This window comes from Rutilus rutilus, assembly GCF_951802725.1.
Source record: "Rutilus rutilus genome assembly, chromosome: 22".
NCBI lineage: Eukaryota > Metazoa > Chordata > Actinopteri > Cypriniformes > Leuciscidae > Rutilus > Rutilus rutilus.
Window position 1 is genome coordinate 377088 of NC_140227.1, and position 20906 is coordinate 397993.

A 20906-nucleotide genomic window follows, 5' to 3' on the forward strand; every position below is an offset into this window, starting at 1 on the left:
TCCCTCTGATACTCACACAGGTAACACCAATACTCTCTTCATAATCCCTCTGATACTCACACAGGTAACACCCAATACTCTCTTCTTAATCCCTCTGATGCTCACACAGGTAACACCCAATACTCTCTTCTTAATCCCTCTGATGCTCACACAGGTAACACCCAATACTCTCTTCATAATCCCTCTGATACTCACACAGGTAACACCCAATACTCTCTTCTTAATCCCTCTGATGCTCACACAGGTAACACCCAATACTCTCTTCATAATCCCTCTGATGCTCACACAGGTAACACCCAATACTCTCTTCTTAATCCCTCTGATACTCACACAGGTAACACAGGTAACACCCAATACTCTCTTCTTAATCCCTCTGATACTCACACAGGTAACACCCAATACTCTCTTCTTAATCCCTCTGATACTCACACAGGTAACACCCAATACTCTCTTCATAATCCCTCTGATACTCACACAGGTAACACCCAATACTCTCTTCATAATCCCTCTGATACTCACACAGGTAACACCCAATACTCTCTTCTTAATCCCTCTGATACTCACACAGGTAACACCCAATACTCTCTTCTTAATTTCCCTGATACTCACACAGGTAACACCCAATACTCTCTTCTTAATCTCCCTGATACTCACACAGGTAACACCCAATACTCTCTTCTTAATCTCCCTGATACTCACACAGGTAACACCCAATACTCTCTTCTTAATCTCCCTGATACTCACACAGGTAACACCCAATACTCTCTTCTTAATCTCCCTGATACTCACACAGGTAACACCCAATACTCTCTTCTTAATTTCCCTGATACTCACACAGGTAACACCCAATACTCTCTTCTTAATCTCCCTGATACTCACACAGGTAACACCCAATACTCTCTTCATAATCCCTCTGATACTCACACAGGTAACACCCAATACTCTCTTCTTAATCCCTCTGATACTCACACAGGTAACACCCAATACTCTCTTCTTAATTTCCCTGATACTCACACAGGTAACACCCAATACTCTCTTCTTAATCTCCCTGATACTCACACAGGTAACACCCAATACTCTCTTCATAATCCCTCTGATACTCACACAGGTAACACCCAATACTCTCTTCATAATCCCTCTGATACTCACACAGGTAACACCCAATACTCTCTTCTTAATCCCTTTGATACTCACACAGGTAACACCCAATACTCTCTTCTTAATCCCTCTGATACTCACACAGGTAACACCCAATACTCTCTTCTTAATCCCTTTGATACTCACACAGGTAACACCCAATACTCTCTTCTTAATCCCTCTGATACTCACACAGGTAACACCCAATACTCTCTTCTTAATCTCCCTGATACTCACACAGGTAACACCCAATACTCTCTTCTTAATCCCTCTGATACTCACACAGGTAACACCCAATACTCTCTTCTTAATCCCTCTGATACTCACACAGGTAACACCCAATACTCTCTTCTTAATCCCTCTGATACTCACACAGGTAACACCCAATACTCTCTTCTTAATCCCTCTGATACTCACACAGGTAACACCCAATACTCTCTTCTTAATCCCTCTGATACTCACACAGGTAACACCCAATACTCTCTTCTTAATCCCTTTGATACTCACACAGGTAACACCCAATACTCTCTTCTTAATCCCTCTGATACTCACACAGGTAACACCCAATACTCTCTTCATAATCCCTCTGATACTCACACAGGTAACACCCAATACTCTCTTCTTAATCTCACACCCAATACTCTCTTCTTAATCCCTTTGATACTCACACAGGTAACACCCAATACTCTCTTCTTAATCCCTTTGATACTCACACAGGTAACACCCAATACTCTCTTCTTAATCCCTCTGATACTCACACAGGTAACACCCAATACTCTCTTCTTAATCCCTCTGATACTCACACAGGTAACACCCAATACTCTCTTCTTAATCCCTCTGATACTCACACAGGTAACACCCAATACTCTCTTCTTAATCCCTCTGATACTCACACAGGTAACACCCAATACTCTCTTCTTAATCTCCCTGATACTCACACAGGTAACACCCAATACTCTCTTCATAATCCCTCTGATACTCACACAGGTAACACCCAATACTCTCTTCTTAATCTCACACCCAATACTCTCTTCTTAATCCCTTTGATACTCACACAGGTAACACCCAATACTCTCTTCTTAATCCCTCTGATACTCACACAGGTAACACCCAATACTCTCTTCTTAATCCCTCTGATACTCACACAGGTAACACCCAATACTCTCTTCTTAATCCCTTTGATACTCACACAGGTAACACCCAATACTCTCTTCTTAATCCCTCTGATACTCACACAGGTAACACCCAATACTCTCTTCTTAATCTCCCTGATACTCACACAGGTAACACCCAATACTCTCTTCATAATCCCTCTGATACTCACACAGGTAACACCCAATACTCTCTTCTTAATCTCACACCCAATACTCTCTTCTTAATCCCTTTGATACTCACACAGGTAACACCCAATACTCTCTTCTTAATCCCTCTGATACTCACACAGGTAACACCCAATACTCTCTTCTTAATCCCTTTGATACTCACACAGGTAACACCCAATACTCTCTTCTTAATCCCTCTGATACTCACACAGGTAACACCCAATACTCTCTTCTTAATCCCTCTGATACTCACACAGGTAACACCCAATACTCTCTTCTTAATCTCCCTGATACTCACACAGGTAACACCCAATACTCTCTTCTTAATCCCTCTGATACTCACACAGGTAACACCCAATACTCTCTTCTTAATCCCTCTGATACTCACACAGGTAACACCCAATACTCTCTTCTTAATCCCTCTGATACTCACACAGGTAACACCCAATACTCTCTTCTTAATCCCTCTGATACTCACACAGGTAACACCCAATACTCTCTTCTTAATCCCTCTGATACTCACACAGGTAACACCCAATACTCTCTTCTTAATCTCCCTGATACTCACACAGGTAACACCCAATACTCTCTTCTTAATCCCTCTGATACTCACACAGGTAACACCCAATACTCTCTTCTTAATCCCTCTGACACTCAGTTTTAATAATTCTGATGAAATGCAAAAATACATTTCTCAAATGACAACAGTCGTTGTGATTATAATTTCGTGCAAAGTAATTATGATTACCGGTGTAACCATTATGCAACATGACGAAAATGTGAGTTTTCATTAACTGAAACTGGACTAAAATTCCCAGACATTTAGTCGACCAAAAAAGCAGGATAGATTGACTAAATATGATAAAAGCTAAAAAAGTACATTTGACACAGGACTAAGACACACATGCGCCGTGCTTTGATGCATATGTTTATGTTTTACACTTCAAACGTGCTTATGTTTATTTATGTCTTATATCCTACAAACTGTTAATTTACTGAACATTAGCTACAAAAGCTCCTCTTATGGCACATTTGCCAGGACTCTTTCTCGAGACTGTGGCCCTGTCCACACGGAGACGCGGTTAGTTGTATACGTAAACATTTTGTATCGTATCAGCGTTTTGTCCAGACGGATCCGCCGTTTTGGGAGACTGAAACTGGGTCCCCTTGCGTTTTCGTGTGTACAGCCAGTCCGTATATTTTGTGAAACGATGATGTCATCACCCCACGTGTCGACTAGTCAGACACCGCTAGTCACGCAACAACATCTGCCGACTACATGCTTGTGTTTGAGCTGCAGAAGCTACTGAGCCTCTTTTATTTCTTTATTTATTATTTACTTGAATGTATTTTTATTTTGTTTCTTTATTTTACTTCTTTATTTATTTATATTTTCTTTCTTATGCTATGATGCTTGTCTGTTGTCTGATTAAGACATTTCAAGCTAAAATAATATTTGACGATCGCTGGGAATTATTTGATTATTATTTAAAAAACGCACCCCTGATTATATGAAAAGTGAACAGCATGAGTTATCATAAGATGCGCAATATATCGGGAGACATAATTTTCACCACATTAAGTTTTGTTTTGTATAAAACCTTTCTTTAAAATGAATTTCGTTTTGTATAAATTGTATCTTAATTTTAATCAATGTTTCTTTGTGGCAAGCTTTATGCGTCCGCTAACTAATCGAATACCGTGACTCATCCCTATTTTGTACCAGGCCATTTATGGTTGTTCATATTGTTCAATAAAGTTCTTGGTAAAGAAGAAAAGAAGAAGCTACTATGCCTAATATTACTGTATACAGCGCGCATGTTTATAAACGCAATTTAAAGGGAATGGCAGAAGAGACTCTGATTGGTTTAACGCATGTAAAGCCCAAAACACACCCATTTCTCATTGAGAGAATAGAGACAACCCTTTTAGACCATGCGCCGGGAGCGCCGACCATTTTTCCCGTCGTTAAACTAGCAAAAGTGGGTTCGGACGCCCTAAGTGAACTTGCGCCCTGCGCTTTAGACCATGAGCTTAGGTCGTTGAAATAGGGCCCGTAGACCGAATGTCTGTCCAGTCCAGGAACTGCTGTGTTGTTTGGTTTGAAGAGACTCAGTTAAACACATTTTAATGACTTAGCCTAATGGAGAAGGTGAATAAATCCTGAGCTAGAGGTTTGATGCTACCATTGTTCATATCTTTAGCTGTTTTCCAAGTCCTCTTCCGCTGGGAAAGTGAAGGCTAATGCTCCGGTCAGCTTTTCTCCTGATTCTGTGTGTTTGGTGTGCATCTGTATGATAGTGGAGAGGAAAAGACTTTATAATAGATAAGCTATTATCCAGAAACAGCTGGTTTCCATCGCAGGAGAGCCTTCTTCTGTCCTGATGCTGTTCTTCTGCATGTGGAAGCGCTTCTCTCCACCTGGGAGCGTTTATCCCGATCCCGATCCCAGATCCCCGTCCTCTTGCAGGGAATGCTGAGCTTCACATGCAGATATAGCAGTGTGTGCACTGATCAGGACACAGCCTTGATTCATGATCCAGTTAAGTCTGATCCGAGCAGCCAGTGTTTGCTGGTGAGAATGTGAGATAGTGTGATCATCAGATCTCTACAGTTGTGCTGTAATCTATAAATCTGTAGTTTGACGCTGCATGTTTCAGAGTAAAGCTGTTCATTACAGTCTCGATTCACAGTTAAAGCTTCTCTGTGAGTGTTTGAGTCGCTTATCATTTACTTTTGGTAACGCAACGTGCGTCAATCATCTCCCCAAACTCATGAGAATCAGTTATGAATCTGTTGTTGTCGACAAAGAGGAGCGTTAAAAATTAATAAAGCTCAATGTTTTAATGTTTGAAAGCAAAGAAATTAAGACAACCATAGTATTGTAATTATACTGTTGTTCTTTAAAATAAAATAATAATAATAATAATTAACATTGTTAATATTAATAAAAAAAATTCTATTAATCATTTATTTATAATATAATTTATAACATATTGTATTATAGTATAATTTTTTTATATCATGAGATGGTCTTCGTTTCGGAGTCACATCCTGGGCCTTCCCGGTCAGAAGTGACCGGAGACCTAAAAATGAAACTTCCTCCGTCCCAGTAAAACCAATGCAATTAATTTTTGTTCTATAATATTTATTCTTTTTAATTTTGTATTTTGAGAGAATTTTATTGAATTTATTAATATTTATGCAATATTTATGGTCTATTTTTGCCCCCCCAAAAAAAAAAGTATATATATGTATTTTTAATTTATTTTTTATGCAGTATTTTAGTTAATATAGAGTCTAGGCCTTAAAAAAAAAAAGTTTTAAGCAGATTAGCACCATCTGCTTTTGACCGAAGACCAAAATCATGACAAATTTTTTTACGACCACTTAGCATGCTCAGATCATGACCTCAATTTTTTTTTATTCACATGCCTAATGCCATAAAAGTCACCAAGTTTCATAACATTCCGATGAAACTGTGATCAAAACAGAAAATGTTTCGGTCAGAAATGACGAGGACCGTCTGAGGTTTAAATACTCGATTTTTTAATTTTAGAGTACAATAGTATGTAATAGTAATAGAAGGTCTTTTTTTAATTTGATAAAATATTTGTATAATATTAATTACTGGGGGTTGGGTTAGCTGATCACATGGCTGAATATTACAATTTAAAATATCAGTTTGTTTATGTGAATATACAGTAAAGTGTAATTTACTCCTGTGATCAAAGCTGAATTGTCAGCATCATTACTCCAGTGTCACATGATCCTTCAGAAATGATAAAAATAGTATTCATTTCTTTCAATAAAAATCTTTCCAGCCTCAATCTTTTAATCAGTAGTGTGTAAATCAGTGTATTTATCAGAGCATGTTATTCTCCAGAAAATAGTTAATCAACTAATCTGCTCAGCATCTGAAACAACGTTCGTATGAGTGTGATCTGAGCGGCACCAGTGTGTGTGTGTGTGTGTGTGTGTGTGTGTGGACCGCACCAGTGTGTGTGTGTGTGTGTGTGTGTGTGTGTGTGTGGACCGCACCAGTGTGTGTGTGTGTGTGTGTGTGTGTGTGTGTGTGGACCGCACCAGTGTGTGTGTGTGGACCGCACTAGTGTGTGTGTCTGTGTGTGTGTGTGTGTGTGTGTGTGTGTGTGTGTGTGTGTGTGGACCGCACTAGTGTGTGTGTCTGTGTGTGTGTGTGTGTGGACCGCACTAGTGTGTGTGTCTGTGTGTGTGTGTGTGTGTGTGTGTGTGTGTGTGTGTGTGGACCGCACTAGTGTGTGTGTCTGTGTGTGTGTGTGTGTGGACCGCACTAGTGTGTGTGTCTGTGTGTGTGTGTGTGTGTGTGTGTGTGTGTGTGTGTGTGTGTGTGTGTGGACCGCACAGGGAAATATCATCTGTAAATGGATGACAGGAACTCTTTAACAGCCATTCATATGATACACAACTGTATACATAAAAGGATAGTTCAAATAGATTCAGTTGTTCTGCTTTACAAGTGAAGGTTGTGAGTTTTATTTTTCCTCTTTTATTATTTTCCCCTCCATTTACTAAAATGCCACATTTTTAACATTTCATTTCGACCGTTGAGTCCAGCAACTGATGTTTGCACAAAATGACATTCAGTATCTCCCGAGTCCTCATTTGATCATCATGTTGAAGCCAAACACACACATATCTGTGAGTGCACTGTTGAAGCCCGTCTGACGCTCACTGCGAACACACACTAGCAGAAACACTGGATCCAGTGGCTGAAGAACCCAATGAATAATTCACATCTGAGCCTGAAGCGGGGGAATGTGCTGAGACACACACACACACACACACACACTCCCAGCCCGTATCACTGCCCATTACAGATGTTAGTATGGGGACTGGTAGCAGTTTTAATAGTTGAGTGTATTACAGCGAGCCCAAACATCATCTCGTCACTCAGCGGGTGTGTTAGCCAGCAGTTCATGTGTGTGTGTAACGCAGTGGGGTGTGTGTGTGTAACGCAGTGGGGTGTGTGTGTGTAACGCAGTGGGGTGTGTGTGTGTAACGCAGTGGGGTGTGTGTGTGTAACGCAGTGGGGTGTGTGTGTAACACAGCTGGGGTGTGTGTGTAACGCAGTGAGGTGTGTATGTAACGCAGTGGGGTGTGTGTAACGCAGTGGGGGGGTGTAACGCAGTGGGGGGGTGTAACGCAGTGGGGTGTGTGTAACGAAGTGGGGTGTGTGTAACGCAGTGGGGGGGTGTAACGCAGTGGGGTGTGTGTAACGAAGTGGGGTGTGTGTAACGCAGTGGGGTGTGTGTGTAACGCAGTGGGGGGGTGTAACGCAGTAGGGGGTGTAACGCAGTGGGGGGGTGTAACGCAGTGGGGTGTGTGTAACGCAGTGGGGGGGTGTACCGCAGTGGGGTGTGTGTGTAACGCAGTGGGGGGTGTGTGTGTAACGCAGTGGGGGGGTGTAACGCAGTGGGGTGTGTGTGTGTAACGCAGTGGGGTGTGTGTGTGGTTTAATGGACCTATAATGCAGATTTTACAGAGAACGTGAAACACAGGCTCTGTCCAGACGCTTCTATAACCCTGTAATTCTGGGATGCAAACTTGTAGAAGACCTTGTTTATTATGATTATTGTATCATGTTTTCATGTCTATAATAAGGGGGTGTAACGCAGTGGGGTGTGTGTGTAACGCAGTGGGGGGGGGTGTACCGCAGTGGGGTGTGTCGCAGTGGGGTGTGTGTGTAACGCAGTGGGGTGTGTGTGTAACGCAGTGGGGGGGTGTAACGCAGTGGGGGGGTGTACCGCAGTGGGGTGTGTGTGTAACGCAGTGGGGGGGGTGTAACGCAGTGGGGTGTGTGTGTAACGCAGTGGGGAGGTGTAACGCAGTGGGGGGGTGTACCGCAGTGGGGTGTGTGTAACGCAGTGGGGTGTGTGTGTAACGCAGTGGGGTGTGTGTAACGCAGTGGGGTGTGTGTGTAACGCAGTGGGGGGTGTAACGCAGTGGGGTGTGTGTGTAACGCAGTAGGGGGGTGTAACGCAGTGGGGTGTGTGTAACGCAGTGGGGTGTGTGTAACACAGTGGGGGGGGGGTGTAACGCAGTGGGGTGTGTGTGTAACAAAGGGGTGTGTGTGTAACGCAGTGGGGTGTGTGTATATAACGCAGTGGGGTGTGTGTGTATAACGCAGTGGGGTGTGTGTGTATAACGCAATGGGGTGTGTGTAACGCAGTGGGGGGTGTGTAACGCAGTGGGGGGTGTGTAACGCAGTGGGGTGTGTGTGTATAACGCAGTGGGGTGTGTGTGTATAACGCAGTGGGGGGTGTAACGCAGTGGGGTGTGTGTAATGCAGTGGGGTGTGTGTGTGTGTAACAGTGGGGTGTGTGTAACGCAGTGGGGTGTGTGTGTGTAACACAGTGGGGTGTGTGTGTAACACAGTGAGGTGTGTGTGTAACAAAGTGGGGTGTGTGTGTAACGCAGACACTAAAATAGAGCGGGTGAAACCTGGAGATGGTTTAATGGACCTATAATGCAGATTTTACAGAGAACGTGAAACACAGGCTCTGTCCAGACGCTTCTATAACCCTGTAATTCTGGGATGCAAACTTGTAGAAGACCTTGTTTATTATGATTATTGTATCATGTTTTCATGTCTATAATAAGAGCATTTAAACATGGAAATAACAGGCGAGGGTGATCGAGCCGTAGATCTGTCTCTCGATCTCTCGATCAGGGAACGCCTTCAGACAGCGTTCCTCAGCCCTGTTAGGACACACACTGGAACACACTTGTCCAATTCAACTAGACTGCCAACAAAAAAAGAAATGCTGAGTAAAGTCAAAGCTCAATATTAGCAGGGTTTAGAGCAGTGCTTCTGTAAACAGCATGAATGTTGTGTGGTTTGTCCTCCGGTGACCTTCAGCGCTGTGTCCCCAGAGCCTCTGACAGCCGGAGCGAGGACGGGCCAGAGACGCTTCTCGCATTGATCTGAAAAGCACACTAGCAGAGGAAGGAAACGCTAAACCCATTCCCTCCTGCAGATGTTATCGAGCTCAGAGAGCCTGTGTACGGGTCTGATCCTCGAACCAGGGAGACTCTGAACAGAAGAGCTGTGGAAGAATGATCAGAAATAACTACAGCCATAATTAGCATTCCAGGGATTAGCCTCGTGCGGATTCAGACTGTATAAAACCGACCGAAGTTCAATCTTTCACGATGCATTCACACTGCTCACACTAAATCCACATTCTGTCCTTCAGATTTGCTTTAGATGAGCAAGAATGTCTGCTGTTGGTGTTTGTGTTTGTGTTGGGGTTTATATCCAGGGCTGGGTTCACCTAAAGAAATGTCCCGTCCCGTCCAGGACACTGTGCAGGAGCACCACTGCTACTTCACCAGATATGTACAAAAAACCCTGTAATATTTAAAGTCTTCTGTAGTCATTATTGTATCCCTTAAAACTCATCTTTGATCACCAAAATGACATATTTAAAAGTTTTTTCCTTGAAAACAAAATGTCTTCATGCCTTAAAATATCTTGAATGTAACTCGACACCCTTGCCTCATTTAGTATGCGCGGTTCTATGAATATGCAAATGAGCCCCGCCTCCACTCACTCACTCACTCACTCACTCAGCTCAGAGATCCACCCGTTGACAATCACATGTTGATCTGATTGGTTACAAGGTAGTTTGTGATTAAAAACAGCACACAGACATATAAACAACATTAAAAGCTGGATTTTCACCACTTTATATAATTACACACTGTGTTGTCAAATTTGATATTGTGGCTTTATGATGATCATATACTTGCATGTGTCATTATATTATTAACATATTACTAAAATCAAGTTCAAATGAAGTTACTACTTTGTTTCTGTAATTTGTCCAAAATCTTGTGTTATTAAAGACGAAGTGCTTCGCACAGACTTTAAGACAGTGTTGGCTGTGATTCGACTAAACTTCAGTTCCCAGTCAACCCACATCAACGCGGACGACGACGCTGAAGTGTAAATCCGCCTTAAGACGCTCTTCTCCGCTCCTCAAACACATAAAACTTTATATATCGTGTTATTTGAGCAAAGAAAACGCTGTACTTATTTAGAGAACCAGTTGTTTCTTTATCCTTGCATTGCAAAGAATCAGAGACGCTCCAAACTCTGCGTGGCACTTCGTTCATGATAGAGGTGGGCGGAGTTATGAGGTTTGATTGACAGTTTAAGGAGCCAATGGAGTCATGAGGTTTAGTCACAAGCTCTTTTCAATACTTTTCGTTGGTTAAATATATTAAAAACACACAGACAGACGTAAAGGGTGAGCAATAGTAATGATTTACAAGCTTCTGCCCGACAGCATTACAGTTCAGACGTACACTGGTGTGTCTTCATATGTTCCTGATGGGTCGCTGTAGTGTTCTCCTCAAGAGCGGGACCGCTTCCCTCAAGCTGGACCAGTTCCTGTAGATGTTCCTCACTCATCTAGAGTGCACTTCTTTATTAGCAGTTCTGTGTGTTAAAGTCTCTTCAGGGTTGCAGTGTGTGTGTGTGAGATAGGGTTGCAGTGTGTGTGTGTGTGTGTGTGTGTGTGTGTGTGATGAGCTGAAGGTGTGTTTGAGGAATGTCTTCTGTTCTCCACAGCTCTCGATGTGCTCGGCTGATTCTCCTGTACTGTATTCTCTGCACTCCTTCACAGTGATCGCTGGCTCTCTGCAGCTTCTCCACAGTTTGAAGGGTTGGTGTTCTCTAGGCAGGGTCTGGTTGGGTTGATGTTGACACACTGCACACACAAACCCTTGCACTTCTGTTGTACCTCCACTTTGATTGTAATCCTCATTTCAGTCTTGATTTTCACAGCTGTCCTTGCAGACAACTCCACTAGAATGGCCTCAGATCTGAGTGTGATTGAGCCTGTGATGTATGAGCCAGAGCATCAGATGTCTGTCTGAACAGATTGATGTTGTTGCTGAATGTAAATGTCTGTGTGTTCGTGAAGCGGTCGCTCAAAACACCGGCTGTCCTCGGTTGCAGCGCTCAATACTGAGATCCAGTCTGATCCAATCACACACACAGGTCTGAGATCAGCACACACACACACACACACACAGGTCTGAGATCAGCACACACACACACACACAGGTCTGAGATCAGCACACACACACACACACAGGTCTGAGATCAGCACACACACACACACACACAGGTCTGAGATCAGCACACACACACAGGTCTGAGATCAGCACACACACACACACACAGAGGTCTGAGATCAGCACACACACACAGGTCTGAGATCAGCACACACACACACACACACAGGTCTGAGATCAGCACACACACACAGTGTTGAGTGTAAAGCTCCGTGAACACGATCTATGGAGTGAATCATACTTCATCTGCCAGTCTGACACATCATCCCAGTGTTTGTTATTCTAGACGATTCTGTGCTCTGAATATGTGTGTGTCTGCAGTTTGAGGACAGCCTTTCCCGTCCCAGACACAACAGAAACTCTTCAGAAATGGGTTCTCGATGTGGCTGTGTAAGAGTCCCGAGCTGAACCCATCGAACCCCATCCGCTCTGTGTGTGACCCAGAAATCATGATCAATTCCCCGTTCTTGAGCTTTAAACTTCTAAAATGAATTTAGAGGTGCAGCTTTTTGGGTATCAGTACCTGAGACAGATTTCTGATTGGTCTCGGTTTAAATAAATCTGTTCAGTTGGACATAGCAGTTTCGTAACTGTGTCATGGGCCTAATATTTTGTTTTCTTGGAACTGAATGCATTTACTATGAAATGATCTGATTAAAGAATATTAAGATTTTAATTGATTGCCATCCCTAATATGTGACAATATGTTGCTGCAATTTTTTTGCAATATTTTTTTATTTATTTTTAAATTACTAGATTTGATCAATAAATAAATAGTAAGTTAAACACATTCCTCTCATTCTTTCAACTTAAATTCAAAATAACTCACAATTTCATGCATAACCCTTTTAATTCAGCTCTAAATATCTTACATTGATAGTCTTTGCCGACCTCTTGTGAAAAAATAATAATATAAGATAAGCAAATGAGCTGTTCCGCTGGGTCATAAAGTCAGTTCACTTTCAGTGTGCATTCAGATACACATGTAGACATTATACAATCAATTTTAGGTAAAGTTTTAGCATTTTTTGGTTTTTCTATGTGTACTGAAGCATTCCTCACATTCCACTAATTCCTAAGGGAGTCAAATTGACCCGCAAGGGAATGATTTGTTTTTAAATTTCAACCACAACTCCTCGAATCCCTTCAGTTTTTTGTGTGTATTCATGGTTCAAGTAGGACAAATGTCCTGGGGTCTTGGACCCTATAGTGCTAGTGTGAGTGTTAGTGATAATGATAGTATGTGATAGTGATAGTATTAGTTATAGTGATAGTGATAGTGTGAGTGTTAGTGATAATGATAGTATGTGATAGTGATAGTATTAGTTATAGTGATAGTGTGAGTGTTAGTGATAGTATTAGTTATAGTGATAGTGTGAGTGTTAGTGATAATGATAGTATGTGATAGTGATAGTGATAGTATTAGTTATAGTGATAGTGTGAGTGTTAGTGATAGTGATAGTATGTGATAGTGATAGTATTAGTTATAGTGATAGTGTGAGTGTTAGTGATAGTATTAGTTATAGTGATAGTGTGAGTGTTAGTGATAGTGATAGTATGTGATAGTGATAGTATTAGTTATAGTGATAGTTATAGTGATAGTGTGAGTGTTAGTGATAGTGATAGTATGTGATAGTGATAGTATTAGTTATAGTGATAGTGATAGTGATAGTTATGGTATTAGTGATAGTGATAGTGATAGTGTGAGTGTTAGTGATAGTGATAGTATTAGTTATAGTGATAGTATGTGATAGTGATAGTATTAGTTTTAGTGATAGTATTAGTTATAGTGATAGTGTGAGTGTTAGTTATAGTGATAGTGATAGTATTAGTTATAGTGTGAGTGTGAGTGTTAGTGATAGTGATAGTATTAGTTATAGTGATAGTATGTGATAGTGATAGTGATAGTGATAGTATTAGTTTTAGTGATAGTGATAGTATTAGTTATAGTGATAGTGTGAGTGTTAGTTATAGTGATAGTATGTGATAGTGATAGTATTAGTTTTAGTGATAGTGATAGTATTAGTTATAGTGATAGTGTGAGTGTTAGTGATAGTGATAGTGATAGTGATAGTGATAGTATGTGATAGTGATAGTATTAGTTATAGTGATAGTTATAGTGATAGTGTGAGTGTTAGTGATAGTGATAGTATGTGATAGTGATAGTATTAGTGATAGTGATAGTGATAGTGATAGTTATGGTATTAGTGATAGTGATAGTGTGAGTGTTAGTGATAGTGATAGTATTAGTTATAGTGATAGTATGTGATAGTGATAGTATTAGTTTTAGTGATAGTATTAGTTATAGTGATAGTGTGAGTGTTAGTTATAGTGATAGTGATAGTATTAGTTATAGTGTGAGTGTGAGTGTTAGTGATAGTGATAGTATTAGTTATAGTGATAGTATGTGATAGTGATAGTGATAGTATTAGTTTTAGTGATAGTGATAGTATTAGTTATAGTGATAGTGTGAGTGTTAGTTATAGTGATAGTATGTGATAGTGATAGTATTAGTTTTAGTGATAGTGATAGTATTAGTTATAGTGATAGTGTGAGTGTTAGTGATAGTGATAGTGATAGTATGTGATAGTGATAGTATGTGATAGTGATAGTATTAGTTATAGTGATAGTGATAGTATTAGTTATAGTGATAGTGTGAGTGTTAGTGATAGTGATAGTATGTGATAGTGATAGTATTAGTTATAGTGATAGTTATAGTGTGAGTGTTAGTGATAGTGATAGTATGTGATAGTGATAGTGATAGTATTAGTTATAGTGATAGTGATAGTATTAGTTATAGTGATAGTGTGAGTGTTAGTGATAGTGATAGTATGTGATAGTGATAGTATTAGTTATAGTGATAGTGTGAGTGTTAGTGATAGTATTAGTTATAGTGATAGTGTGAGTGTTAGTGATAATGATAGTATGTGATAGTGATAGTATTAGTTATAGTGATAGTGTGAGTGTTAGTGATAGTGATAGTATGTGATAGTGATAGTATTAGTTATAGTGATAGTGATAGTTATAGTGTGAGTGTTAGTGATAGTATTAGTTATAGTGATAGTGTGAGTGTTAGTGATAGTGATAGTATGTGATAGTGATAGTATTAGTGATAGTGATAGTGTGAGTGTTAGTGATAGTGATAGTATTAGTTATAGTGATAGTATGTGATAGTGATAGTATTAGTTTTAGTGATAGTATTAGTTATAGTGATAGTGTGAGTGTTAGTTATAGTGATAGTGATAGTATTAGTTATAGTGTGAGTGTTAGTGATAGTGATAGTATTAGTTATAGTGATAGTATGTGATAGTGATAGTATTAGTTTTAGTGATAGTGATAGTATTAGTTATAGTGATAGTGTGAGTGTTAGTTATAGTGATAGTATGTGATAGTGATAGTATTAGTTTTAGTGATAGTGATAGTATTAGTTATAGTGATAGTGTGAGTGTTAGTGATAGTGATAGTGATAGTATGTGATAGTGATAGTATTAGTTATAGTGATAGTGTGAGTGTTAGTTATAGTGATAGTATGTGATAGTGATAGTATTAGTTTTAGTGATAGTATTAGTTATAGTGATAGTGTGAGTGTTAGTGATAGTATTAGTTATAGTGATAGTGTGAGTGTGAGTGTTAGTGTTAGTGATAGTGATAGTGATAGTATTAGTTATAGTGATAGTTAAAGTGTGAGTGTTAGTGATAGTGATAGTATGTGATAGTGATAGTATTAGTTATAGTGATAGTGATAGTATTAGTTATAGTGATAGTGTGAGTGTTAGTTATAGTGATAGTATGTGATAGTGATAGTATTAGTTTTAGTGATAGTATTAGTTATAGTGATAGTGTGAGTGTTAGTGATAGTATTAGTTATAGTGATAGTGTGAGTGTGAGTGTTAGTGTTAGTGATAGTGATAGTGATAGTATTAGTTATAGTGATAGTTAAAGTGTGAGTGTTAGTGATAGTGATAGTATGTGATAGTGATAGTATTAGTTATAGTGATAGTGTGAGTGTGAGTGTTAGTGTTAGTGATAGTGATAGTGATAGTATTAGTTATAGTGATAGTTAAAGTGTGAGTGTTAGTGATAGTGATAGTATGTGATAGTGATAGTATTAGTTATAGTGATAGTGATAGTATTAGTTATAGTGATAGTGTGAGTGTTAGTGATAGTGATAGTATGTGATAGTGATAGTGATAGTATTAGTTATAGTGATAGTGATAGTATTAGTTATAGTGATAGTGATAGTATTAGTTATAGTGTGAGTGTGAGTGTTAGTGATAGTGATAGTATTAGTTATAGTGATAGTGTGAGTGATAGTGATAGTATTAGTTTTAGTGATAGTGATAGTATTAGTTATAGTGATAGTGTGAGTGTTAGTTATAGTGATAGTATGTGATAGTGATAGTATTAGTTTTAGTGATAGTGATAGTATTAGTATAGTGATAGTGTGAGTGTTAGTTATAGTGATAGTATGTGATAGTGATAGTATTAGTTTTAGTGATAGTGATAGTATTAGTTATAGTGATAGTGTGAGTGTTAGTGATAGTGATAGTATGTGATAGTGATAGTATTAGTTATAGTGATAGTGTGAGTGTTAGTGATAGTATTAGTTATAGTGATAGTGTGAGTGTGAGTGTTAGTGATAGTGATAGTATGTGATAGTGATAGTGATAGTATTAGTTATAGTGATAGTTATAGTGTGAGTGTTAGTGATAGTGATAGTATGTGATAGTGATAGTGTGAGTGTTAGTGATAGTATTAGTTATAGTGATAGTGTGAGTGTGAGTGTTAGTGATAGTGATAGTATGTGATAGTGATAGTGATAGTATTAGTTATAGTGATAGTTATAGTGTGAGTGTTAGTGATAGTGATAGTATGTGATAGTGATAGTGATGATATTATTAGTTATAGTGATAGTGATAGTATTAGTTATAGTGATAGTGTGAGTGTTAGTGATAGTGATAGTATGTGATAGTGATAGTATTAGTATTAGTTATAGTGATAGTGATAGTGATAGTTATGGTATTAGTTATAGTGATAGTGTGAGTGTTAGTGATAGTGATAGTATTAGTGATAGTGTGAGTGTTAGTGATAGTGATAGTATGTGATAGTGATAGTATTAGTTATAGTGACAGTGTGAGTGTGAGTGTTAGTGATAGTGATAGTATGTGATAGTGATAGTATTAGTTATAGTGATAGTTATAGTGTGAGTGTTAGTGATAGTGATAGTATGTGATAGTGATAGTATTAGTTATAGTGATAGTGATAGTATTAGTTATAGTGATAGTGTGAGTGTTAGTGATAGTGATAGTATGTGATAGTGATAGTGATAGTATTAGTTATAGTGTGAGTGTTAGTGATAGTGATAGTATTAGTTATAGTGATAGTGATAGTATGTGATAGTTATAGTGATAGTGATAGTATTAGTTATAGTGTGAGTGTGAGTGTTAGTGATAGTGATAGTATTAGTTATAGTGATAGTGTGAGTGATAGTGATAGTATGTGATAGTGATAGTATTAGTTTTAGTGATAGTGATAGTATTAGTTATAGTGATAGTGTGAGTGTTAGTTATAGTGATAGTATGTGATAGTGATAGTATTAGTTTTAGTGATAGTGATAGTATTAGTTATAGTGATAGTGTGAGTGTTAGTGATAGTGATAGTGATAGTGATAGTATGTGATAGTGATAGTGATAGTATTAGTTATAGTGATAGTGTGAGTGTTAGTGATAGTATTAGTTATAGTGATAGTGTGAGTGTTAGTGATAGTGATAGTATGTGATAGTGATAGTGATAGTATTAGTTATAGTGATAGTTATAGTGTGAGTGTTAGTGATAGTGATAGTATGTGATAGTGATAGTGATAGTATTAGTTATAGTGATAGTATTAGTTATAGTGATAGTGTGAGTGTTAGTGATAGTGATAGTGATAGTATGTGATAGTGATAGTATTAGTTATAGTGATAGTGATAGTTATGGTATTAGTTATAGTGATAGTGTGAGTGTTAGTGATAGTGATAGTATTAGTGATAGTGATAGTGTGAGTGTAAGTGATAGTATTAGTTATAGTGTGAGTGTAAGTGATAGTGATAGTATTATTTTTAGTGATAGTGATAGTATTAGTTATAGTGATAGTGTGAGTGTTAGTTATAGTGATAGTATGTGATAGTGATAGTGATAGTATTAGTTTTAGTTTTAGTGATAGTGATAGTTATAGTGTGAGTGTTAGTTATAGTGATAGTATGTGATAGTGATAGTATTAGTTTTAGTGATAGTGATAGTATTAGTTATAGTGATAGTGTGAGTGTTAGTTATAGTGATAGTATGTGATAGTGATAGTATTAGTTTTAGTGATAGTGATAGTTATAGTGTGAGTGTTAGTTATAGTGATAGTATGTGATAGTGATAGTATTAGTTTTAGTGATAGTGATAGTATTAGTTATAGTGATAGTGTGAGTGTTAGTTATAGTGATAGTATGTGATAGTGATAGTGATAGTATTAGTTTTAGTGATAGTGATAGTATTAGTTATAGTGATAGTGTGAGTGTTAGTTATAGTGATAGTATTAGTTTTAGTGATAGTGATAGTGATAGTTATAGTGTGAGTGTTAGTTATAGTGATAGTATGTGATAGTGATAGTATTAGTTATAGTGATAGTGTGAGTGTTAGTTATAGTGATAGTATTAGTTTTAGTGATAGTGATAGTGATAGTATTAGTTATAGTGATAGTGTGAGTGATAGTGATAGTATGTGATAGTGATAGTATTAGTATTAGTTTTAGTGATAGTGATAGTATTAGTTATAGTGATAGTGTGAGTGTTAGTTATAGTGATAGTATGTGATAGTGATAGTATTAGTTTTAGTGATAGTGATAGTTATAGTGATAGTGTGAGTGTTAGTGTTAGTGATAGTGATAGTATGTGATAGTGATAGTATTACTTATAGTGATAGTGTGAGTGTTAGTTATAGTGATAGTATTAGTTTTAGTGATAGTGATAGTTATAGTGTGAGTGTTAGTTATAGTGATAGTATGTGATAGTGATAGTATTAGTTTTAGTGATAGTGATAGTATTAGTTATAGTGATAGTGTGAGTGATAGTGATAGTATGTGATAGTGATAGTATTAGTTTTAGTGATAGTGATAGTATTAGTTATAGTGATAGTGTGAGTGTTAGTTATAGTGATAGTATGTGATAGTGATAGTATTAGTTTTGGTGATAGTGATAGTATTAGTTTTAGTGATAGTATTAGTTATAGTGATAGTGTGAGTGATAGTGATAGTGATAGTATGTGATAGTGGCTGATCTCTGGCGTGAGCTGGTTTTGAGGAACCGCTCGTGTTGTTGTGAATGCTGGCTCTTTAGCTCCGCCCCCTCAGCACATTAATGTGTGTGTTCTTCACTCACACACTCTCCTCGTTTCTCATCTCGGTCTGCTTCCGACACACACAGTGGATGTGGTGTTTCTGCCTCACGAATGAGAGACTCGTATTCCTCCTCATAATCAGGGATTGTGTGCGAGGAGAACAGCACATCTGTTTGGGGGCCGAAATAGATTCCATTCATGCATTCCTGTGACGAGGATCATAACTCCCTCCCACGCTCCAGTCTCAGTGTCTTTCCCTCACTCACTCTTTCTACTGCAGTTTTTTTGCTTCATTTCTGTTCTCGTAGCTCAGTAGTGGGAAGCTACTTTAAAACATTAGCTTCTCAAACAATGATGCACTTTTTTACTGTATGTTTTAGTGCCTCTTGCCCTTTAAGACCTTATTATAAATACCCACTATTATGATTTGCTATCATCTTTGCATAGAACATTATCAAGGCATGAGGAAAACGTGATTCTTCATGACATGACCTTGATTCTGCTTGCTTTTTTGACATTGAGAGATTATTGTACTATGGAAACATACTATAGGTTTCCTCCTGGTTTATTGGAACCATCTGCAGAAACACACACACACACACACACACACACACACACTCACTGCTTCTCCACGGTATGATGTCACAGCGATGGCCGCCTCCACACCAGTGCATCAATGTGTGTGTTTGTCCTCCACTGTTTCCCATACTGGCTCCCAGTACAGGCCTGATCGTACTGTTCATCCACATCCACACGTCTGTCTTCTCCCTTTATTCGCTTCTTTCTTTGACTACCTGAATCAGTGGTGCACTACCCTACAGACCCTACAGACAAATGAACCACTCCTGTTCTCCATACACACTGTATCACTGAGATTACATGTTGGATAATCTATGTGAAGTTGTACGATCTTTCTAACACCCCACTGAGGGTTAGCTTTATGCTTTTATCAACAACAACAAAAACAGTTTTCATGTATGAATTTAATTAGAGCTGGATATATATGGGTGTAAGGGTCACTCAGCGGATCTCATGCCGGTCCTGCTCTTGTTTTGTAGACGGTGGCCATTCTGGAGCAGCGTCTGACTCTGACCGAGGACAAACTGCAGGAGTGTGTGGAGATCCAGCGTCAGAACGGAGCGAAACATCGAGCTCAGAGTCTCCAGATCACAGACCAGCGTCCCGATCCACAGCGATAACAGCGATCACATCAGAGCCGTCTTCATTACAGGCGGCAGATGTTGTGTGCAGGTTCTGCCGTGAGCAGCAGTGTGTGCGATGAGGATTGTGTGTGTTTGTGCTGAGTGTGGAATAAGCATCGGCTCTACTGTAATCCATCCTCAAAACCACAAACTGAAACTGAAATCTGAGAAGAGAAGAGAAATCTAAACATGAAGCCTTCCTCCTTTACTTGCATTAGTTTGTCCTGAACTTTTGAACTGTACTTTCTTTTTCACGTTTGCTATTTTGAGTCATTCTGTCTCATTTCCCGGTGTAACTAAACACTTAGTTTTATTTTTGTCCATTAAAATGCCAGTAAATGTGTTTATTTAACACGTGTTGCTTCCTGTGTTCTTCTTTCTGTATATTACTGTAAAATATAGTATCAGCTAATATGTAATGTTTTATTATGTAATGTCAGGGCTTTACAGTCATGTCTGTTCATTCATTGGTTGGTTTCCCTGAATCATGTAAATACAGCGATAAAATACTCTGCTGCTATTGAACAGCCTGAAGCAGCAACATTGCCTCAGCCAATAGCGTGAGTTTGGGGGCGGGGCTTTCAGGAGCGTTCAGGAAACCTGTCTGGAAACAGCCGTTATGTTCGCCTCTGGAGCTCATGGCGAGTGTGAAGCTACTGATCTGCTTTAATGTACTGTTACTTTTTTGTAATCTTGGTAACACTTTACAATAAGGTTCATTAGTTGACATTAGTTAATGTATTAACTAACATTGAAC

At 38.8% G+C, this 20906-nt stretch overlaps 1 protein-coding gene across 1 annotated transcript in view; it reads left to right on the forward strand.

The window, feature by feature from the left end:
• poc1a (POC1 centriolar protein A) overlaps positions 1-20505 on the forward strand; it is a 99795-nt gene extending 79290 nt beyond the window's left edge. Inside the window, exon 11 of the mRNA XM_084394945.1 lies at positions 20006-20505. Coding sequence (XP_084251071.1) covers positions 20006-20146 — 141 coding nt within the window. The 3' untranslated portion in view covers positions 20147-20505. The remainder of the gene's footprint in view (positions 1-20005) is intronic.
• The last annotated feature ends 401 nt before the right edge of the window (positions 20506-20906 follow it).